General features: G+C 38.5%; 1 protein-coding gene across 26 annotated transcripts in view; it reads right to left on the reverse strand.

Moving 5' to 3' along the window:
* Positions 1 to 25189, reverse strand: part of CADPS2 (calcium dependent secretion activator 2) — a 556952-nt gene that overhangs the window by 24774 nt on the left and 506989 nt on the right. For all 26 annotated transcript variants that reach the window (XM_037888978.2, XM_037888976.2, XM_037888967.2 and 23 more), the window contains 3 exons: positions 19021 to 19104; positions 18891 to 18923; positions 4178 to 4285 (listed from right to left, as the gene is read on the reverse strand). In XM_037888978.2, coding sequence (XP_037744906.1) covers positions 4178 to 4285; positions 18891 to 18923; positions 19021 to 19104 — 225 coding nt within the window. The remainder of the gene's footprint in view (positions 1 to 4177; positions 4286 to 18890; positions 18924 to 19020; positions 19105 to 25189) is intronic.

Consider the following 25189-nt stretch of genomic DNA (forward strand, 5'->3'; position numbering starts at 1 on the left):
GACCTATTGGAGCATAAGCATTCGTGGGTGAATACTGCTAGAAGAGGGCCTCATCCTCCCTGATTGAACTAAGCTCATTATCCCTAGCCTGATTCTTGCTTGCATATTTATACCTGCCTCTGGAAATTTCCACTACATGCATCCGACGAAGCGGGTATTCACCCACGAAAGCTTATGCTCCAATAAGTCTGTTAGTCTATAAGGTGCCACAGGACTCTTTGCTGCTTTTACAGATCCAGACTAACACGGCTACCCCTCTGATTTATGTACATAGGTATGCATGTGGTAACACGCATGTATTATTATTTCAATAACGAAAAAATAACGGTGGTTATTGTTGGGTTGTGTGTTTTTTGTTTATGTTGTGTGTGTGTGCATTTTTTGTTTTGTTTTATTTTTAAGAGAAACAGAGGCCCAAATTTTAACCTAAAATAATGGGTAGACCTACATGGCTTTACTGGCTTTCTTTTGTCTTAAAGTTTCCTCTGTTACTTAAAATGGAAATTGTTTACTTAGACAAATTTACTACTAATGTGACTTTGACAAAATCAGAACAAAATCATATAGTTGCTTAAACTGGAAGCCTTTCAACAGGAGAGATCTCAATGCAAATATAATCTATACCACAGGCCTCGTTGGAGAATGGGAATAGGAATATTTTTGAAAAAAGCCTAAGGTCAACTTTTCTGTTTTCAGATACACATCTGTGTTCATTGCACAAATTATAAGAAATACATCAAACTGATAAGCTACCAAAAGAGGTGCTTGAAAGAGTTACATTAGCAGAAAAAGGAAGAATTTGGATCACTCAGCAGTGTATTTTACATAGAAGCACAATTCTTTGATGTGTGAAAATTTAATGTAATCCAATTTCAGGTTTGATCTACACACACTAGCTTCTCATTGAATAAGTCTAATGCCAATTAAAAGTGCACATGAAACACAGAGCTATTCATCTTATCTTAACAATTCAAAACAGAACATGTATCTAAGTTCAACCACACTGGCTACTGAGAAATGCTTTTTTAAGGGCCCACTCCTGTTCCCATTGACTTTAATGGTATAAGATCAGACCCTAGGAGAAAGTTTATATTACTGGATACAGGGTGCATTTAAATTATTTGCATGTGTAAAGTTTGTGCTTGGATAAATGGGAAACTCTCAATGTTTATTCAGGGCTTCCCAAGCCAATTGCCTAATGGAATGTTTTAACAAGGGAATTATGCTACTGTAATTCTGTTTAAGTATTTAATTCTCCAGTTCACCAAGAACCACTCTGAGGGCCTTCATTGAAAGCAGGTAATGGTTCAAAGAACTTAAGCCTTAATAGATACATCTTGATTTAAATATACCGATTAACCATTATTTTTAAAATTATTTTTAATTTTACATGAAGCTATTTAAAAGACATCTTCACTAGACAAAACTTCTCAGCAACTCATTTTTAATCATCTTATAAATGCAAGAGGATGTTTATCAGCATGATTTTACTAATTATGTACTGCACCCTGTTGCATCATAGAAATATAAATGGTAGCAAGTGTTTGCTTTGTATGGTATAGGCAGAAACCTAGATACATTTGGCCCAATTCACCACTGCATTATTCCAGTTTTATCCCAGTGTAACTTCATTGAAATAAATGATTTCAGTGGAATTGCATCAGCATAAAACTGAAGCAATGCAGTAGTGAATGAGACCTATGACATATACACAAGAAATTTTGAAGGATAAATTTTCATATTAAATAAAAAATAACCGTAATATACCCAGGGCTCTGTCCTGTTCAAATTTGCATCTGTATCTGCTGGAACACAGAATAGCTACAAGACTCCCTGGGTCATTAGCTACTGAGGTTTTACTCTATTCCAAAGGGGGTATTTCCCTTTCAGAAACAAACATGTATTGGCATATTCTCCCTTCCCCCACCTGCCAGTTTCTCATCTGATGAAAATGAAAAAATATTTCAGTAGTAAAACAATCTGCAACTGTAGTCAGAAATAAATGGCTTGGGACAGCCAATTAAAAAGTTAATTACAACTCATTTTAATCCTTCCATAAAAATACAACTTAATAGATCTATATACAAAGGTTACGTAGTCTTTGCTAAATTACTGACACTAATAACCAGAACTTAATCCTACTCTCAGTTATACTGCTCTAAATCCAAAGTAATCTCATTGAAGGCAAGTTGCATTCTATGGGTTATTCTAGATTTACATCAGTGTAACTGAGAGCCGGATTTGGCTCCTTGTTATACGAAGTGAATGTAATATCCCATAACGTTCATGTTTGTAATAATGTCTTTCTGATTTATTTCAGTATGACACCACTTCATCTCTCATGCATATACAAAGAAAAGCAAAGATGTAAGTGGATGATGTGAAAGAGAGTACCTTGAATACATTTTTTTCTGCCTGAAAACTAGTGTTAGAGACAAAGGGTGTGATTCAATTCCCCCGTTAAAGCTAATAGAAAGCCTACCATTGACTCCAATGAGAGTTGGATTTGGCCCTAGACATCTATTAAGTTTCAGAAAATTACAACTTAAGCAAGAAAAAAACTCCCCTATCTCTTCCCTCCTCCCCAAAACAGACACACACACACACACAGACACACACCAGGAAACTTGAAAATGAAACATATGCTTGCAGATTCAGTGCAATACCAAACTGAAGCAGAAGTTGCTAACACAGTTTTAGTGCTTTGTGAAAGCGCCAGCTGGATGGATGATAATTTTTCTACCCCTGCAGGGCATCAAAGCTTTTATAAAATCTTTCTTTTCACACATATTAACACTTAGCTTATTAAAACAGATGATACTTTTATTGTAAAACTGCCTAGGAATGTCTGGAAATATAAAGTACAAGAGATAAGTCTCATTTTGACCACCCAATCTAACAAACAACAAACACTGACATGACATATCATGGCTGTGAGTCTATGTTACAGGACCTTCTACAACTGCCACAATTGAAGTGTCACACTAGAGGCTGTGAATTGCTGTTATGAAAACATTTGCAGTAACATAATTAAATGAAACTGCCAGAAAAGCTCTGTAAAATGCTGAGTAGATGGTACACAAATAAATACATTTCAAAGTGAATATAACATTTCAGAAACAGTATTGTAACGGACTGTATTAAGCTGTCTCAAAGACACAGGATTACTTTCTCTGTTCAGATTCCCATATAATCAGAAGTGATTGGTCTCTTGATCCAGATTTCAGACATGTAACAAAGGAATTTAGATTTTATTACCATTTTTATGGGCTTGGTACTTTCAACACATATAAGATATGACCACCTCATAAAGCTTCTAGTTCAGAGACACAGACAATACAGTGATGGTCGATGCCTGAAGCAGTGGAGATATCCAGACAGAGTGTGGCTGCAGGGCTTTGTGGATGAGGCTTGTGTAAGGAGGGATTTGGACGATGAGGCCATTAAGAAGCAAAGGGAGTGGTTATAGGGAGATTGGGGAGTGAGTAAAGAAAGTGTGTGTGATGACATGGGCAGGAGTGGTGTGCAGGGTCTTAATGGTGAGGATGAGAAGCTCACTTGAAATGTGAGGTCAACAGGAGATGGGTGCAGTTTTGAAAATATGAGTCCTGTGCCTAAATAAGCATTAGGCTAACTTTAGGATTCTGTATATTTGAAAATTTTGGACTAAATTTACAGTAAGCTAAGTTCCAAAAGTCACTCAACAAAAACAGCTGTTAGAGATCTGGAGGAATGTCGCATAGTTCATTTGTTTTCTTACTTTATCTGAAGAATAAGATATAAGAATTGTTATTTAGGGAAAATACCTTTTCAACTGTGTCTCCATTCACTAAGAACATCCATTACAATACAATTCTGTTCATGGCACTTTACTTCAAAATCAAAAGGTGGAATAAAATGAAATTGCATATCACATAATGATAAAATGATAGACTAGTTAAAATATTAATCTTATAAAACTTTTGATTTACTCATTCCAACACAGACAGCTCTCATGCAGGAAATGCATACAATTAAGGCTATCTTTAGTAGCAGAAGACAACCAAATAAAAAAGCAGAACAAAAATAGGCACAGGGAAAAGCATCCTGACCTACATGCTGAATGCAATCAAAATGCAACTTATCCCTTTGAGATGTAACCATGATGCCATCACGCCTTGCAAGGGTAGTTACTTACATCAAACAACTTTTCTATATACATTTCCTCATTGACCTTTTCTCGAAGTATATCCTGGTTTTGCCGAACAAATGTAATGTAGGTGTCTGCTACATCCATTCCCGGTTTCTGCGGAAGAGAGAGACCATAAGAAAACTGTAACTCACCTAGAAAGAGGTTATTTTAAGATTGTGAGATTATTAATATTGAAAAATGATGTAAATATGTACAAACTGTTTTAATTAAAGTTGCTATGAACTTTGAATCAGATGCCATAGTAAAGCAGGATTCAATATTAATAATTCCTATTGTAATTTCATGAATATTTTTAGCCATCTACATACACTGATACACATTTAGGGTGAAATCCTAGTTCCACTGATATCCACAGCAAAACTTCCATTGAGCTCAAAGGAATCCAGATTTCACCCTTAGTGTTTTCGGTATTGCTTGCTGGATATACCCTTTGGAAGTTCTGAAATACAGAGGCACTAATACTTATGAACTGGTTAACAATGAAGGTAAAATGTCAGGATATATGCTCCTCTTGATCTGCATGTACAGCTTCTATCAGCACTAAGGGAAGGTGGATGCAAACAGAGCAGGGAGAACATACTCCCATAATATTTAAAGTAATTTATGTCCATAAACATATGAAAGATGACAACTTGTATGTGGGTATACAAATACATACACATTTTATATATCTAATGTCAATAATTGAATATAGAAAAGTATGTATATTAGATATGAAACTAAAAAGATGGCCACATAAATCAAAATTATAAATCAAATTAAAAATCAGAAAAAAACACACCGAATCTCATGTTGCTGAAGCCCTCATACACCACTTCCTTGATACTGGTCCAGATATTCGTTTGCTCCTAAAGAGCATATGACAACTCATAGAGATTAAGGAGCACAAAGGTGGCTTTAGATCCCCTTTGCACTCCTTCAGACATATTCTGGTTCCAAGGTGCAATTGAGAGCAGTATGAACTTTGGGGATCCAAACTGTCAGAGGCTCAGGTTTGTTAATAAATATCTACACACCTTGGCCTGATTCTGATCTCACAGCTGAAAAAAATTAGCAGTATCTCCACTGAAGTCAGTTGAGTTATAATAGTGTATAAAGCTAGTGTGATACTAAAATCTAACCCCATCTTCCCCATGCCTTGCGCTGGTATAATGAGCAAAGGGGATGACTACAGATGGAGCTTTGTAACAATATATGGGAAAACAGAGAGGATGGTCACTGCTCCTGGAAATATTTGCTAAGGGTGAAATATTCCCCTCCCTGCATCAAGCCAAAATTCTTCAGGCTTAGCATGGGGGCCGAAGAGATTGAATTCACATACCACAGCCCAAAGGCAGGATGTAGGTAGGCTAGGTTGTCTTTCCATGTCTATTCCACTCTAGCTGGAATGGTGGCTGCTAAAGTGTTGTATCCATAAATGCGTTTCCATTCGACCCTCCCCAGAAAACCCACTGTCCATATTGGACTACTGAAACCAGACAGGAGCCTCCTTGAAGGTGAGCTAAAAAAGGGTTGAAGGAGTAGGGACAGCCTTCTGCAAATGCACCACTCTTGGGTTAGTTTCAGTCTAAAAGTATAATTTGTCAAAAAATAATATTTTATGATGTTTATAGTATGCAACTGAAGGACAACTGTTATGATGATATAGACCAGTGTTTTTCAATCCGTGGGTTGTGACCCAGTATTGGGTCGCGGCATGTCAGGCACTGGGTCGCCTTGCTTTAGTCAGCATCGCTGACCGGGATGTTAAAAGTCCCGTTGGCACTGCTGCTCAGCTAAGGCAGGCTAGCGCCTACCTTTTCCGACACCGCACTGGGACCTGGAAGGGGCCAGCAGCAGGTCCAGCTTCTAGGCAGGGGAGCCACAGGGCTCTGCGCGCTGTCCCCACCCCAAGCACGGCCTCTGCACTCCCACTGGCCGGGAACTGGACAATGGAAGCTGGGGGTGGGACGGTGCCTGTGGGCGAGAGTCACACAAAGCCACTTGCATGCCTCCGCCTAGTAGTGGGACCCGCTGCTGGCTGCTTCTGGGGTGCAGTGCAGTCCAGGGTGTCAGGACAGGCGGGAAGCCTGCATCTGCACCCTGCTGCGCCGCTGACTGGGAGCCACCTGAGGTAAGTTCATGCCCCACCGCTGTGCCCCAATCCCCTGCCCCAGCCCTGAGGCCCCCAAACCAGAACCCCTTCCTTCACCCCAAACCCCTCATCCCCAGTCCCACCCCAGAGCCTGCACCCCCAGCTCTGATCCCCTTCTGCACCCCAACCCCCTACCCAGAGCCCCCTCCCATACCCTGAACCCCTCATTCCCCGCCCTACCCTGCAGCCCAAACCCCAACCCTCTGCCCCAGCCCTGAGCCCCTCCCACACCCCTAACCCCTCATCCCCAGCTCCATTGGGTCATGGGCATCAATTTTCTTCAAATGTGTCCCCAGGAAAAAAGTTTGAAAACCACTGATATAGCTCAGATGATGGTACTGAATGTTATGCTATTTATCTGATAATACATCTTAACACAAAAAAATGTTTCTAAAGCACTCGCGCTCCAATCCTTAGGTCTGGCTGAGCTTTGCTCAGTGTATAACCTCAGTGGTGGGGGAGGGAGGTGAGTGTATGCCACCTTTTCATTTCCTGGAATACATTAAAGCAGCTGCAAACAGCTTTAACTTATACCGGTCTGTAACAGCTTCCCGGGGCTGTTATTGCCAGAGCAGCACAATGACCACAGCATACATCAGAATCTGTCTTTAATACATCTTTAAAGTATGATATTTAGCATATTTTAAAGGATTATATGTAAACCCATTTATATATTCAAAAATACCTATACAGAAGATTTCAAAAACATGGCTATTTTATTATGCTATCATTGTATGGAATTATGTTTTTACCAGACCTTATTATCATGTACTTTATTAGAAGAGGGGTATAATTGTGTTTGTGCACAAAGGCAGTAGGACTCCCAGGGCTTGTCTACACTACTGCCTAAGTCAATGTATGTCAAGTCACCCAGGGTTGTGAAAAAGCCACTCCCCAAGCAACGTAAGTTACATCGACTTACAGCAGTGTCTACGCTCTGCTATGTTGGAGGAAGAAGATTTCCCGCCAGCATAGCTTTTCCCACCACTTGCTAAGGTGGAATAATTATGCTGACAGGAGAGCACTCTCCTGTCAGCATAGCGAATCTTCACCAGACGTGCTAGAGCAGCACAGTTACGCCGATGTAGCGCAATAGAGTAGACCAGCCCTAGCACAGAGAACCTGCTGTACTTTCAGAAACGGCAGCTAAGATCCCAGTGACATCTACCACAATAACAGGATGCAACATTTGAGAATATTCACCACTCAGAAGTCCAATTATCCAGCCCCTCAAGACTATTAACAAAATCAGACACTCTTTGTTAGAACAACTCCTTTCACTGAATCTACCAAGGAACAAATCTGGGAAGACAACCCAGAATAAGGGATTCACTAACATATATGGAATTTATATATATATATATATATATATATATATATATATATATGGAATAAGGGATTCACTAACATATATGGAATTTACTACTTTTGCATAAATAACAGGGTCTAGGACTTCATTTTCCAATATATCATAATATGAACGAGAAAACGTAACAGTAGAAATTATCACATACACCCTGATGTAACATTCCTTGCACATCCAAAATTCCCTGTGAAATACTGGCAGTTCTTTGCACACTTCTGTTTTGTGTGTGCAAGAAAACCCCACAAACACTTAGCATTTATATAGAACTATCCCTGTGTAGATCTTAAAGGAAAGAAGGATCAGGATTTAAATTTGGGTCTACAGAGTTCTGAGTATAGCTGGTTGAAAATTTTTCAACAGAACAGTTTTCTACTGGAAAACTCTGTTTTGTTGAAACAAATGTTTCACAGGAATGTGTAGATTCCAAGAAAATTTTCAATGCACAAATTTTGAAAACATTTGAATCAATATGGAGTATTTTGTTTGTACTTTCTCATTACTTTATTTTTCAACTTTCTTGTTTCATTTCACTCTGACCTAATTTTTTAAAAATTATGTAATATTTTACCTCTTGTTTCAACATTATTAAAATGAACATTTCCATAAGATCATTTTGATATTTCAAAAATCAACATTTCAGAATTTCCATCCCATGGTAAATTTCAAAATGTCAGCTTTTTGCCCTGATTCAGGATGAAAAGAAATTTCAAAATGTTGGACTTTCCCGTGGGATGGAAATTCCATTTTCTGACCAGCTCTAGTTGTGAGTGACTTCAGCATGAACAGATTTCAATGAGAGTTGAGGACACAGCACCTTGCAGGATCATGGCCAAAATGAAGGGCATTTGGGAAGCACAATTCTATTTTTGCAGTTCGCACAAAAGACCTTTTCTTAGACATTTGTTCCAATCACGTCTCATCAGTTTAGAAACTAAATCACTACGTGAAGGATATTCATAACCATAATACAAAACTATATACTTTCATTCAGTATACCTATTTAAGATTGTTAGAAAAATATTTCAGCAAACCTTAGGAACTTGCTGAGTCCTGATATGCATGAGACAGAAATAAAAATGGTTCTGATTTGGCGTGACAATGGGAAAATATTTTGAAATCTGTAAACTGAAAAAAAAATCTATCAAATTAGGGACTCATTATTGTTCTTGGGGATAATTTTTCAAAATACACACAAGTCTCCCATTGAAATGTTAACCTCTAACATTTCTATGATACATGCAAATTTTGCTTTCACTAAGTTAAGTAAAGAAATGTTTGTCCTCAAAACAGTCAAAACTAGAAAAAATAACATTTCCCATTAGCACCAACTCTTTATTTTTCTTTGAGATGTTTACCTATTCTTGAAGCTGTGACATATGGGAATTTCACACCTAGTGAATATATTTTCATGTAGCTTGTGGCATGAGACTCTAATCATTAAAAGAATATACACAAGTAAGAGTAACTGCAACAGCTGGTGACATTTACCCATTACAATTACAGTTCTTAAAAACACTTTATCCTTTTTTAATGTGTGTGCAGGACAATTATTTCTGATAAATTACTGAAAAAATGTAATTTTCCTTTTAAACAGTTTCCACTTACTGTACAAATGTGTCTGGATAAGGAAGATTATAACTCGTCCAATGTTCCTTCATGGTAGGTCTCTCTGTTTTAAAAGCTATGGCACACTGATTCATGAACTCATTGAAGCCATTACAAGCTGTCCCTTTATTGCATATCATTTGGGATAGACACTTTAAACAAATTTGACTAAATTAGTAATAAAATAAAATAAAATAGATTAGTAATATAAAATAAAATAAAAAAACAGAGTATATTCACTGTTTCCCTACACTGGGAATATTGCATTTATTTGGCCTTCTTCAAATATGTGAAAGAAAAATATATATTGTAAACAAGTGACAAAACAGGATATGTCACTGTAAACTGTGTTTTTAACAAATAGAAAAGTTTTCTTTTTTCATAGGGATGACTTCTTTAAGTTGAGCCATTTATATCAATATATATCATCATTCTCTTATTTTGGATTTTTATATTTAAGAAAACAAGATGATATCAAATTTGAAAATGTGAGAAAAAGATTAAGTCTCATTAGCAATCAGAGACTTAAATGACAAACGGATACTAAGTTGTATTTAAAGTAACTATAACAAGCTATATAGCAATGGACATTTCAGCAGACTGTTATGAATATCAAATAGATTATAACTGTGAGCACTTTTATACCAGAAATATCAAATTCTCCTTGTATGGAACTCCTACTGAAGTCAATGGAAGGGAGCTACCCACATGCAGTTGAGAGCAGAATTTAGCCTAGTAAACTTAACTGAATAAGCATAAAGTTTTTTAATGGTCTGACATCTTACAGGAAAGGAATAACCATATTTTAGGAAAGAGAAAAGTTACTGTACTATTGCTTATTTAATTCAGAACAGGAGGCAGGATGTTTTGAATTATCAGAGATTGAAAGAGAAAGTCACAAAGAAATTAATAGAAAGACTAGAAAGACAAAGACATCAAATGAAATACCAGGAAATGAAATATTTTTAATAGGGTTACTATGTCGTTGGTTACACAAGTAACTGAATACATTGGCAAGTGATTGAGTTTAAACAAGGGTGTAGGCTTCAACAGATTCTTTCTAGGGTTAATCACTAGTTAACCTGGCAAGATGAACACGCTGTTTAAAAAAAAAAAAGAAAAAAATTCCTTGTTAATTATATGCTGCAAGTGCTCTTACTTCCTGCTGCTACACCTAATCCCACAGGTGCAGGTCGTTTCTTTCAGCATTCACTGGTAGGTGGTTTCAACTCCACAGTCATTTTTTCAGAGCAACAGATTTAGATACAGAAGAAGCTGCTTAACCTTTCACTAGAGGTTAACAGTACTCCAGAAAAACATTGTCATGGTGCCTATTTAACAAGGAGACAAATTTATAAATACACTCTTCCAGTTTCAAAGAGGATCCAGAAGCTACATTATAATTGACTTAATATGAAAGCACATGTCTTTTCCCCTAGAAAAGCTCGCCTGCAGCAACAAATCAAAAGTAATGCCATATTGTCTTAATTTCTGAGAGTTCAAATGTTTACAGATGAAAGGTGCAACAAGTGCTACTCCTCCTAATGTTTCCCTATGGTTGGAGAGATATAGCTTGGTTGTTGTGTTCTGCTTCTACAATGGAACAGCTTGTCACACTGAAACTACACGTATTTGTAAATGTTAAGTTATGTTTATTTTCACTTCACCATTCAAAAGAGACTGTTACTTAGCAGAGCATATTAAACATACCCATGTTTCTGGTGTTACTGAGAAAAAAGTTAGTTTTATAGGGATTGGTATCATGAAAGCGTTCATTCCTCAGGAGCTTAAAATGGACTTCATACTATACCTATCCAAGAACAAAATTCTCCTCATTTCATTGTAACTCATATTTGAGTACTTTTTTGACTGAAGGAAGGTATTTTCAACTGAAGCACTTAGCTGCAAAGCAGCCAGGAGCGGGAAGGGGCTCTGGGGAGGAATATGGGAGCCTCATGTTAACATTCCACCACTACACTGAAGAGAAGGTTGGGGTGAGTTCCCTGACTTTGAAGGAAATCACTCCTCTCTAGACATAGTTAAATATCACTGCCAGAAGTGACTTATCCCCGGTACTCATCTTTAAGGCTACATTTTAGTCACGGGTATTTTTAGTAAAAGTCATGGACAGGTCACGGGCAGTAAACAAAAATTCACAGCCCGTGACCTGTCCATGACTTTTACTAAAAATACCTGGGACCAAAGTAGGGGGGAGGGGTGACGTGGTTGCTTGGGGGAGGGGACAGCACGGGTGCTAGGGGAGGTGGCCCAGGACCCCCGCGGGTGCTGTGGAGGGGAGGGTTGGCAGGGCTGACAGGGGCTCCCTACCCAGCTCCGCATCCCTGCAGCGCCTAGGTGGCAGAGGGGCACAAGTGCGGCTGCTGCAGCTCCCATTGGCTGGGAACCACAGCCCATGGAAGCTGCAGGGGTGAGGCCTGCAGGCCCGGGGAGCTCCCCCAGCCCCTCCACCACCTAGGAGCTTCAGGGCCATGCCAGTGGGAGCCCCGACCCCCAGCATCCTCCAATCCCCTGCCCCTAGCCCTGAGCCCTTTCCCACACACCCAAACTGCTGCTGCTGGCCCAGGGGCTGCCTGGCTTGGGCAGCCCCTGAGCCAGCACCAGCAGCTGCAAAAGTCATGGAGGTCATGGAAAGCCACGTAATCCGTGACTTCTGTGACCTCCGTGACAGACTCACAGCCTTACTCATCATTGTTTGGCTTTGGAAATGACCAGATGGCACCAAATGGCAGCAATTAAAAAAATTATTGGGGTAGATACCCTTGGAACCCCCTACATTTCCCCCCCTCCACTCTCACACTTCAAACTGGACAATTAGGCAGAATGCTATATTAGCTGTACACTTAATTAGTTTGCAAGATAGTGCTGCGCCCCTATATGATTGTTGTATTTAAGAAAATGATTTTGTTTAAATGGGAAAACCAAGGAATAGAGGTCCTGATCCCTCACCCTTCCTTTTGGAGAGCAACAGTCAATTGGGCACTGGGGGAAATTTGAAAAGAATGCTGTCAGACAAACCTTAGGCCCCAGTCCTGCAGCCACTTGTGCACATGCATAATCTTATGGGTGTGAGTAGTCCTACCAGTGGTGCTACTCAGGAGTACAAGTATTAGCAGGATCAGACCTTTAATTCTCTAGTGCAAAGGGTCTTCAGCAAGCTGCAGCTGCCATGGCAAAATCCATTTTTAAACCCTGTTTTTGCAAAGAAATATATTTGATTTATATTATTTTAACTTTCTTGCTGACTGGAGTGGTCATGCTTCAAATCTCCACTTGCCTGTTATCCCCAAAAGTATGACAGGTTTAAAGAGAGACTGCACTGAGCTTGCTCAGTATCTCACTGCATGCTAAAGCTTTACCTTCAGACTCTACAATCATTCATATAAATGGATTTCAAAATAGAAGGGACATTTTCCAGGTTTGTGTGTGTCAAGCAGGAGAAATTATTTAGCAGAACACATGAATTTGGGATTAAGGGCTGTCCTGTGCTACCAATTTAAAAGCAGAGACATCCACTGAAGAAGATTCTGCTTAAAAATTAATGGCACTATGTCAATGATACACTGATTTTCCACAAAAATGTTTTAGCTCTTAAAATTAGCTAAATGAAGCACTGAAGCAGTTAAACAAAACATATATGGAAATAAATAAAATGTCTGGTAGACCACGACGTGTATTAGCTCCTAAGGTTCATGCAGGGGTGCTGGAACAATTTGTATAGTGGGAGTGCTGAGAGCCATTGACCCAAACTGTAAACCCTCAACATGATGGAAACCACTTCAAGCCAGTGGATGCTGCCACATCCCTAGTTCCAGCACCTCAGGGTTCACAGACCTATAACAACTACGCCACTTATATCCATTGGGTGAAATTGAATAATTTTCGGCCACAGTGGGCTGACAATACACAAGAGAGATAAGAAGGTGCAAGACCTCCGTCCTCCCAATATACCCTTGTCTAAAGGAAAATTCTGTGTGGGGAGGCCAAGAACTGTGCTAGTCCAGCACCAGGCTCCCATAGTGTGCTGTATTCACCCGGCACAGACCCTGGGTATGGGGAGGAAGAGGAAGCTTCCACTGTACCCTCTGACTGACACAGATCACTGGCTTCAATATGTGCTCCCCTAAACTGAGTTTGAGTTTCTGAATGGTGAGCGCAAACATATGCATACAACTGCTTGCCCATTTTGGGCATGTAATTATGGTGTTTGTATGTGCAAACTGGGTAATTGCATATACAAGTGACCAACCAAATGTGTAGCTGAACATTTTTGTCCACAATTACTTGATTTACACAATGAGAAATTGCATGTACAATTTAGCACACACAATTGTGTACGCAGATTAAAAAATCAGGCTGTTACTCCATTATCAAGGATAACTATATACTTTTCTTTCTGTGTTCTGTCACTGCCTCTGCTGGTACTCCTTAACGACTTCACTGTATGTACAAACCACTTCAGTGGAAAAAAGACAGCAAAAGAACAGCCAGCATTATTTTAATTCTCCCAGATCTTCTAATGTTTGCCCAGGGCTTTAAGAGTAACTAACCAACCAATCATAGCAAAGTTGCGTGAACTGGTGGAGAGTCTATATTTCTTAAAACAACTACAGACCCCCTCATAAAAAAAGAAACTAACCCACACAAGCCTCAAGTATTCTGCTATAAAAACACAGTATTATCAAGACAGAAAAATCCACCCTTCACCACCTTATTTATGCGTTGTATCCATTTCCCCATCTATTTCTTTGTCTTTTTAGATGGCAACTTCTTCAGAACAAGCACTGCATCTTCCTTTATGTCAGAAAAAGAGCGTAGCATGTTCTGGGTGCTACCAGAAGCAAATACAAATAATGTATGCTAATTATTTTTAATAATTATTAATAAAAGTCATAAACTGCTATCAGTGCTGCTACTATTCTGAGTCCAGGGCTCAGTGCACTGATGCCATGCCCATGACCCATTTCTTTGTAATAGCCACATAATACAAATGTTCAGTGCTTCCAAATGCAAATTCCCTGTGACAAGATGCTCCCTCCTTTGAAAAAGGCTTTCTAAAATGGAGAGAATAATTTTTGTTGTTGTTGGTTTAAGCAGGAACGTAAAAGGATATGGTTCATGGCTGGTAGGGATGAAAAGGGTTTGGTTGGGTTATATTTTATTCTTGAAAAGCTGAATGACTGGAAGAACAGACTGGCAATCAGGAGACTGCTGAAGATGTACAACTCAAAGCTAGAAATTAAGACCTCAGCACATCAGTAGTGCACAGGAGAGAATGCAGAATTATTTTGCTAACATTTCTTAATGTTGACTTGATGTCAAAGGCAGACAACTATATCACAAACAGGGAGTCAGGTATTTTAGCATCCCAAAGCAACTACAATCCACATATGCAAGAGGTACAATAAAACAAACAAAAACCATATAAGCATCATAATAATATACTGATTTCAAAGAGTGCTTGATAAGCTACTTACACAAATTTCATAGGCAACTAAATATATACAGTTTAGTATTTGGACCTCAATGTGTCACATAGGAAAGAACTGAAGGTTGGAGCCTGGACCACAGAAAATAGGATGAGTAGTAGCAGAAATGCTAAAGAGAAGGAAAAAGTAAAGGAACATCTGGAAGAAAGCCTTCTAGCCTATCACTGCATCACTGGATTTCTCAGCTCTTTCTTTACAACTTCTTCAACGACAACTCAGCTGTTAAAGACAACTCTGCAAATTTAGCAAACGCCTGAATGGGGCCAATATGTTACCCATGCAATAGATTATAAACTACTTTCACTTAGCTTAAATAGCAAAGCAAAAGTAAGAACACTGTGTCTAATTTCTTAAGACAATGTGAAGCAGTGCAGAAAAAGACTGCAAAATAGCATCTATTGATAAGGGTTCAGTTTGATTGGAATGTTATTCTATTATGTACATTGAAAGGAAACCTGAACGTTCAGAAAACTTAGTGTCTGACTATATAATGGAGCACAAGCTGGGAAAGTAAAATGTTGCACTGATTTATCATTGCTGGAGTCTTATTACCAGCCTTGTTAATCCTCTCTACCAATTTAGTAGATAATTATAAGTAGGTACCTTTAAATTCATAATGCAAACATATCCAGTTCCAGTCAACTCTAGTGGGCCAGAGTTGGTATGTAGAGTGGGCCTATTCAACAATTTTGGGACCCCTGTTCCCAAACTTACCCAACCTCTATCAGCTGTGATCATATCACTGTGTGTGGCGTGTTTGCTGCTTTCTTGGAGTATCCCGTCGTAGCTGACGTATGAGTGTCAGTTTGTTTCAGTGAGTCTTCTTGTGTGAACGTAAACCAATGTGGGATCCACAGATGCGTCCGCATGTTGGGCAGACCTGGCCACATGTTTTTACCACGGCCTGTTTTCTTCGCTCATGCTTCTCTCTGGCTTTTTCTGTTCTGCTGTTCTGGATGGCTTTAACTGCAAACCAACAGGTCTGCCTCCATTCTGGTATATCGGTGGCAGCAGCTTCTCATGGACATCACTAGGTACAGAGCCAGTCTTAGGATTTGGGGGGAGGGTCAACTAAATGGGCTAAACAACCCAAACACCACCGATAATATAAATGTATGTGTATGAAATTGTAAAGGTGGAGGGGAATCCTCAGGTCACCATCAGCCTCAAGCTGCAGAAGAGGCATAGCCCAGTTTATTGTGCTGGGGAATGTGCATAATTCACAACATTTGAACTCTTGTCCTGAGACGCTCAATGCTAGGCCCCTATTCGGAACAGCACTAATGACTTCAGTTGGACTTAAGCATACGATCAAAGTGAGGCACATGTTTAAGCATTATCCTGAAGAGAGATACTTTCCTGAATTGGGGTACTAATGATCAGTCACATTTTCAGAGCAATCCTTGCAACCTAAAGTACTAGATTTTCTTTTTTAATTAAAGCACAGATTGATACATAGACTCCCCAAAATGAGGTCACACAACCGCAGGCCTGAAAGGCAGGCACTTGAGGTTGTCAAGCACCATGTGTTCATCTTCTGAAAGTGGTGAACCATTCAGGAGAGAGGTCTATCTCTGTTGTGATCAGCACTGGCCCTAAGGGTGAAAGGTGACAAAGGTGTTTTCATGCTGCATTTGTGCTCCCCCAGTCCCTGCACTTCTGGAGGCTGATCTGGCCATTGGTGTAAGTTAGAGACGCCTCAGGGCTCAAATTTACAGTTGCCTGCAATAGCCCCCAAGCATGGCATTGAAAGACCACTGTACGCTCAGGCCACACAGCTCTTACCCTATAAGGACCAGAGAGGGGTGGTATAGAACCAAGGCTCGTTAATTGGTAGGGGAAAGGCCCGTCTATAAATGCTTCCACTCATTAATCCTTCAAGTCTCCTGGGAATTACAACAGTCTCCTCACTGGCTTTCCTGGTGCAACAAACTCCCTGCTGGCAAACTACCCAGTAGTCTTTAAAACGTCCTCCGTTCACATGTAATGTCGCTTTTCAAAGATTTCACTTTCTGTCAGATGCAGTGCTCACAGACGCTGAGGCGGCTAAATGGCCATTCTGAGCTTTACATATCACCCCCGCTGCAAGACATTTGACCAGAGGTAATTCCTGTGCAAATTTAAATTTGCTATAAAAGATATAGCACTATAATGGAGGGATTTGTGTTCTGCCATGTAGATTCACCTACGGGCTACAGTAGTCCATGCTGCTCCTGCTTCGTGTAGGATGATAGCTGGTCAATCTGATCCAGGGAGTGGGGAATGCAATGGACTCTCTTTTGGCTCTTCCCTCAGCTCATCCCCCACACTTAGCAGTATATAGTCACCTTAGGGTGCAAATCCTGGCCCTACCCCAGGGCCTACTGGAACCACACTGGTTTAGCTGTGACTGTGGAGGTTGGGGGGAGAATTTGGCCCCCAAACAGAATTCAATTTATTATATATTTGAAACGACATCAAGCGTAAAGCAGCATTTCTGGTTGCCTTGTAAGCCTCATGCCACTTTTTTAACCAATCACATTCTGAACATGAAGAGTGGGATTCAGAAGTGCTCAGCCTTGTCCCCGTTCTACTCAAATTGAAGTCAATGAGAGTTTTACCGTTGACTTCAATGGGAGCAGAGTTAGGCCAATGCTGAGAGCTTTTGAAATCTCTTTGCCATATCTAGTCTAAATAAATAGGAGCTCTTTTCATTTGATCTAACAGAAGTATATGAATGTCTAATTTTTTAAAGACATCTTCCACAGGCATTTGCCTAGCTTTTGAAGTACCTTTCCAAAGATCTTATTTAGGCATTCCCCAAGCATGAAATATTGCCAGCATAAACTGTGTTTAAAATGGATTTGGTCTGAGGTCATCATTTTGAATGGAAGACAAGTTGCATGTTTTCGATAAAACATGGGGGGTACTTCTAAGATTCAGAAAAAGAAAACATACCCAGCCAAACAAAATAAACACCAAGAAATAATATTAAGGGATAAAAGTCATAATTTGTTATAGTATGTGCAAGTTAGACATAAATATAAGACAAAGGTAATGAATTAACTGAAAACGGTTCCACAAGTTTGGTAAGGATTTTCCTTTTATTTAGGTTTTCTGGGTTGGGGTTTTTTTTTTTTTGAGGGGCGGTGTTATTTGTTTTTTAATTTTATGAATTATTGTACAAACTGACTTGTAGGCATTAGATTTTTGGGGTAGAAAATTGTTTAAAGGATTTCTACCTGCAACTTCAGATATATTTGCAGTTCTTCTGTAACTTGTATTTCTTATAAGCATCAATAAGGACATACCATTTAAAAAGAGGTATTATTAAAATTAGGCTAATCACATTTATTACTATGTTTGGCAGCCAAGATTGTCTAAGAATTCTATCAGAGGGATCTAAGTTATAAGTAACATAGAGCCTTGTAAAAGAATGGAGGGTCATTAATTTAAATTAGTTTAATAGTTTCTCAGATAACTTTTATGCTTGTTTGGAATAAAATATTTAAAATATATTTAATGGATAATAAATAGAGCAGTTGACTTTTGTTTCTACATTAAACAAAGCTCAATCAACATCCCTTACTCACAGACGGAACCTTACTCATGTATGTTGCATGTAGCCCCAATAGAGCTGCAGACATAAATAAGGGTTAATCATCTGAATAATGGCTGTAAGATCAGGCTTTTGTTTACAAGTAAGGAATTTATCAACAGTGATATCTGAGGGTGATGCTTGTACATACAGCATCCAATTGTTTAAGTGTAACTGATCATACACGTACAAACAATATATCCAAATGATGAAATGTCCCCTAAGATCGAGTTCCTAGGTTACAATTCTCAGTCTTCCCACAACTGAAAAAGTGCATTGAGAATAACCTTTCTAAGCTTTGCTTTGAGAGTTAGCTGTTGCGAGAGGGAAATGAGATGCCCTCTAAGGGTTGTGGCGACTGTTTAACTACTCTGAGTAAAGCTATAGCGAACCTCTATGAGAGATCATAATGACAGCAATGAAAAATATAAACTAAGAAAAACTACATCTATTTGTGGATTGTGCCTAATACTAGAAACAAGTGAAATTTAAAAAAAAGTCATACTTACAGGAACATCAACATATTTTGCAGCTGCTTTCACCTTTAAAAAAAATTAAAAATAAGAAACAAATACTATAAGTGTTAATGATTATGTGTAGTTTAAAAATTAATAGTTGGTTAATAGTTCATATACTTACAGTGAATGAAAGTATTGATGAGAAGAATGTGCCTTCATCATACCTTGATAGTTTAGACAGCACACCTTCTAGCACTGAAACAAACTACACAAATGACAGGTTTCAGAGTAGCAGCCATGTTAGTCTGTATTCGCAAAAAGAAAAGGAGGACTTGTGGCACCTTAGAGACTAACAAATTTATTTGAGCATAAGCTTTCGGGAGCTACAGCTTACTTCATCGGATGCATAGCTGTAGCTCACGAAAGCTTATGCTCAAATAAATTTGTTAGTCTCCAAGGTGCCACAAGTACTCCTTTTCTTTCTTTGAAACTACACAAAGACACAGTATAAATATTTATATACATACAGTGTCATGTTAATTATTAAGGATGGGAAAGTGAATACCTTGTCCTGTTTGCACTCTGTAACAGAACACTGTAGCCTGAAAATCTGATCATTTTGTCCGTCTCTCAATGAGCGAAGTCATAGGAAGTACTCAGTTTCATCTATAAACAAAACTGATGGAAGTCACTGCTTCCAATAACTCAGAAATAGGGGGGAAAAGCCAACCAACCAACAAAAAACAAAACCCCACTTCTAAAGAATGGCTTTCTACCTTATACAACTTTATTACCTCTAGAACGTGTGGTTAAAAGAATGTGTGCACCCACTATACCTTTATACAGAAATACAAACACTTTTATTATTTTTTTAAGACCACATTTCAGAAAGTGGCACAAAAGGAAGTAGCAAGTTATGGGCAGCCATGGGAACTTCATTCATGCTGCTGTTGGAAATTGTTTTTAAAGTGGCACAGTGGTAGGAATTAAGGATCAAGTGCAACTGTTAAGTTTAAATATCCTGACATTCAATATTTTTCTTATGTTTAAAAGGGAGATGAAATTAACCAAAGCTGATTTCCCTGGTTTGTGTATTAGCACCACGGATTACATCAGCACTGCTCTAGGGACAGTGTTTGTTACTGAACTGCTACTGAAGAACCAGCTAAGAATCAGAAAATATAAGGCCTGAATCTTGGATCTACTGTGACCACTTTGCTCCACTCTGCAATTGGAAAGAGACCATAAACCTGGTGGATCTGGCACCTGTGATTCTATGAGTGCCATGGCATAGTCATAGCATAAAGCCACCTTTGCCAAACACTGAGTCCTGCATGCAAATTGTGGGCATAATGTTTACATAGGTTATGAAAAAATTAACTTAAACCAAACCCTCCACCTTTGTGTATTCCATTTAGTTGATCATGTTATTTATGACATCACATACAAGAAATAAAGAAAATGTAACAATTGTTGAGAAAAAAATACACACACAATGTAGCTCATTACTGGTTAATTAATTGCATACGTGCATGCTCACTGGTCATATGTTAGTTGCCTCATGACATATGTAAAGAATATTGTAAAAAGTAACTGTCTGCTGCCAAAAACTCATTCTCAGAACCAAGGAGTAGCACTTTATGAGTGTGAGGACAGGACAAAATTCCATCTGGCATGCTGTTAATGGGCAGTATCACGGTGTCACAACAGTGTCACCTTCCCTTCTCCCTATGAGAAACTGAGAGCATCACCTTACAATAAAATCTGCTTCCAACAGTTCAAAGAGCAAGAGTAAGTGCAGAACTACACTCATCACCTAATCTATTCATTCACATTTATAAATGATTTATCATCACTGTAGGATCCAAGAGCTGTATTTGGATTACAAATGCATTGGGCTACTAGAGAGGATGGAAGTTGGTTTTTTCTCTGCTCTGGGTATAATCAGGGTCCTGGCCTTACATGGGATGCCAGTTCTCTGCCTTGCTATTACATGCCAGTGAGTAACCATTGCTTGCACACTGCAGGACTCTTACAATACTCATCTTATTCAGAAGGATTCTTTCTGCAAAATGTTAGTCAATATTATTCTGAAAAGACCCATTGCTGGTGGGACTGATCTCAGTAACAAACACCAGGCCCATGTTTTCAGCACTAACGTTATTAAAATGAGTATATTAAAAGAATGCATTGAAATCCCAAAGAAATCAAGTTAAATACAGGGCTTAGTTATGAGGCTGGTGATTGTGTCTTTAGCTGTTTCCTGTGATCTCTCTACATAGACCTGAGGGACTATATAAATACTTCTGGGTATACTTTGCATTTTCAGGTCTTCTGGGGTTGTCAGGATGAGACGCTGAGATTGCTTTGTTTCACTGCTCTGTATTATTCATGTGATTTGTTTAACATTTTAGCACGGTAAATCTTGTTTGTGAAATTAGCAATTTAATCTTTACTACATGAAATCTCATTGAAATAAAAAGGTATCAGCATCCTTTTCATTTCTGAAGGAAATCATTACAGATAAAAGCAAACAGTAAAAGGTAAATATTCTAAGCAACAAGGTTTATTGCCCTGTTAAAAATATAATACACTGGTGATAACTCAAAATAGTGTGATTGATTAATACCATCTTTGGATCCAGTACATAAAAGAATATGGATGTTATAACGACAGCTGTTGGTTCTTGCTGACTAAGAACAACAATGATATATCAACTTTGCTTTGAATCTTCACTCTCTGTCCCTTGGAATGGAAGCAATCAATACAATTTGCTGATGTCACTGGGCATCTAAGCTCTGTATTCCAACAGGAAGAGATAGTTGGGCTTTCAGTGATCAGTCAATCACAAAGATTGCTTCCCCCCAGTTTCCTAGGCTTCAGCATCCTCTAACAGTATCAATGCTGCAGTAAAATGTATCTAAAAATTCTCTTCATATCTAATTGCAATAGCAATTGAAATAAGCAATCTTAAAGATCTGCCAGGTTATGCTGTCAGGACGACATATTAGGAATTCATGACTGTTGCTGGAAAATCATGAAAGGCAGCCCATCTCCACATTATGGAGATGCTGGTCGCTGTTCCATAATTAAGGATGAGTTTTGCACTTAAAAAAGGGGATTCAACATCTTTGTTAATTATGAAAAACACAGCATATACTTCCCAAAATTACAACACTTTCTTTTACAAAATAAAATTAATTTTTTAATAATTTACAAGTAAACCCATTAAATAGGTTAGGGCCAAAATTAATTAAAAATCTGACCTTTAAGAAATTGAGCTACCTGTTTTGGACCTTTTTTGTCTCATACTACCTTAAAAATGGAACAACACAGACTTCAAACTTCTCACGTAGTTTATATTCAAATGAAATCTTGTGCATATTAGCTATATTAAAAGGTTTTTTAAAATGTTTAGTGGTCATCTTTGCCATTATCCTTTATAACTGAAAATTTCTCCTTCAGTAGAGTCTGAAGAATGATGTTCCAATGTGACTATCTGCCCTCTTTCAAAATGGCCACCATCTCCCATTGTTCTCAAAGGAAAAGAAGCCTCAGGCTATCCTTAGCAAAGACGGCCACGATTTCCATTCACCTGCTCCTCATAGTGTTGTTCTTTGCCTCCTGAGATTTTGAGATGACTATTTTTCCTGAGCACATCTCTCTTTCAATCAAATTGGAAACAATAGCAGGCTGGAGCTATTTTTAAAGGAGGTAGCCTTAACTGTGTGCAGCCTGTGGCCTCAGTCTACCTGAAAACAATGATTTAAGATTGATATTTCATACCTTCAAATAATCAGAAAAATAAAATGGCATATTCTCTTTGGGTTTCTTGTTTCATGTTCATGTATGAGACTTTTAACAATAAAAAAAAAAAACTAAGGCAATTCCCAGCCAAAAATATGTTAAAATGGAGCTAAGATTGAAAGTACATATCAGTAAAATGGGGTAAAATACATCACAGAGATGCTGAAATTATCCCCCCTGAAAAAAACTGCTTTATATACCAAGAAAATCGCAAGAGTTAAGGTTAAATTTAAAACAAAGCAAATATGCACTCTCAACCTTAAATCCATTTGAATGTAATTTTTGCTGGGGAGTATGTACCAGGGTTAGGAATGATGGGGCTATATTCAGCAAAACTGGTGCAAAGCTCCTTGTCCTCTTCTGGAGTCACCCTTGCAAAAGGGAGGCAATTTTTCAGCTGCTGTCCTGCATGGATTTGACGCCTGGAAGGGTGGACGGTATCTTTATCTTCTTCCAGGGCTCCAGGAAGTTAATTGGAGGGAGTCTGTAAAACCAGTGAATCAGTAGATCCCCTAACTGCCCATGCCAGGTCCCTTTTCTGGCCTGTGATATACACTTATGTCATGCACAAATAGGGGTTTTTGCAAGGCAAGTAGGTGAGCCCCAAAATGTTGCTTGTGCATTAGTGGAGACTCTCCAACTCAACAGGTTGATTAGTTATTATTTCTATGATGTCTTCAACATGAAAAATGCTATATAAGTGCTAAATATTTCTATCATTATTTCATTTTGGTTTTACAGCTCCAGTTCTGCAAAGCATTTAACAGTTAGGTTGCTGGTGTGTTGAGGCCACTGCTGACCAACATTGTCTGTTATTTCTTGGCTTATACTTAGATTGTAAACTTTTTACGGGAGGAACTCTCTTTTTGTTCTATATTTGTACAGCTCCTTGTCCATGACTGGGGCTCCTAGTTGCTACTATAACACAATAAATAAAAATAATAAATAAATAACCAACTGCATGTAAACCATTTCTATGTAAGAATGGACTTAAGCACATACCTAAGTACCTTGTTGAATCAGGGCCTAAATAAGGTCAAACTTGCAGCATAACCTATTTGCTAATGTCCTGTGAATGTAACTTTTACATTTTACATTCTTAGCTTTTTTTTATAGTTCATGGGCTAAACTCATCAAAGTAAAACCTAATGGAGGTTGCTATGGTGGAACCTCTGCCAGATGGCGAGGTTGAAATCACACAAAGTATCCACAACCTTAGTATCAGATCAGGAGCATAAGTGTCCAGCCACCTCATCATAAGATATTTGTTCATGCAGGTTGGGTTATTACATACCCAAGTACACTATTTATGTACACGGATTCAGGTTTAGTGAAAGAGTAGCTAAAAATTGGGTTCCAAATGTCTAATGATGTGTGCGTGTGCGTGCACCTTAAACCACTTCAGCATTGTTGAGAAACTAGAGAAAATCAATAGTCACTGTTCTCAGCTCACTTTCCTGTAAGCTAACATTATTTTCATAGCTGTGGGAATATTATCAGTTATGCTTCTGTTTTGTCATCAGAAGGCGCAATGCAAATAGAAACTCTTGGTAAAGAAAACCAGCTATGCTAATTTCTGCCCCATCAAAATAGCAAGTAATTTGTCAACGAAAAAAAGACAAAATCTGTGGGAAAGAAAATCTTATTTCAAACTTCTGTAACGAGTATAAATAAAGGAATGAACAACTCTAAATTCCACAATGTTTTAAATACTTTGCATACTAGAATATTTTAAACATAGTTTCCAGGAATACATATCATGCTAGCGCATTAAATGTTTTAAAATGAAAAGTAGTTAAATATTTAACTTTCAAACTTAGGACGAACTTTCTTACTAAAGCAAATTTTCTTCTTCCACATAAATCCAAATACTCTTTCCATGATTTTGAGAATTTCTCTTGTCACATTTGCTAACTATAATAATAAATGTCTTTTTATACAATAGCTTATTCTCTTTATAGCTGAAGCCTGAGGCAGTGGCCTTGAATATCTTGTAAGAAGTTACAGGAAAATTTTTAATGGGAGGTTGTGTGAGAGTCTTCTTTCCTTTTTCTCTGGGGTACTACATTACCCTTTTATACCTTGTCTACACTAAACATTTTATGGGAAATCACCCACTGCTGCACTACCACCAATGTATCTCCAGTGGCATCAATGATTCAGTGGTAAACATGCCTGTGCCCAGTCTACAATAGTGCTCCCATCATTGCTACTGCTGGTGGAGATACACCAATGACAGTGCATAGTGGGAGTTATCCCCAAAAAGGCTAATGTAGACACAGCGTTAGAGGTTTCACTTCCCCATCAGCTTCAGATGACTACTTCATTGGCAGACTTTTGGCCATCAGTTCATTTCAGAATGGAAGTATAATCCAAGAAATACAACTCCCAGAATCCAGTTGTGCTGCCTGCAGCCCCAGTACACTTTCTTTAAAATAAACACTGATTTTGCAAATTTTTCTGCTTTGATTGGCTACGTTACTCAGAACTCTCCTTCCATATGTCCACAACAAATATTGCCATCTTAGCTTCTGACTCCGTTC

This window comes from Chelonia mydas, chromosome 1 (assembly GCF_015237465.2).
Source record: "Chelonia mydas isolate rCheMyd1 chromosome 1, rCheMyd1.pri.v2, whole genome shotgun sequence".
NCBI lineage: Eukaryota > Metazoa > Chordata > Testudines > Cheloniidae > Chelonia > Chelonia mydas.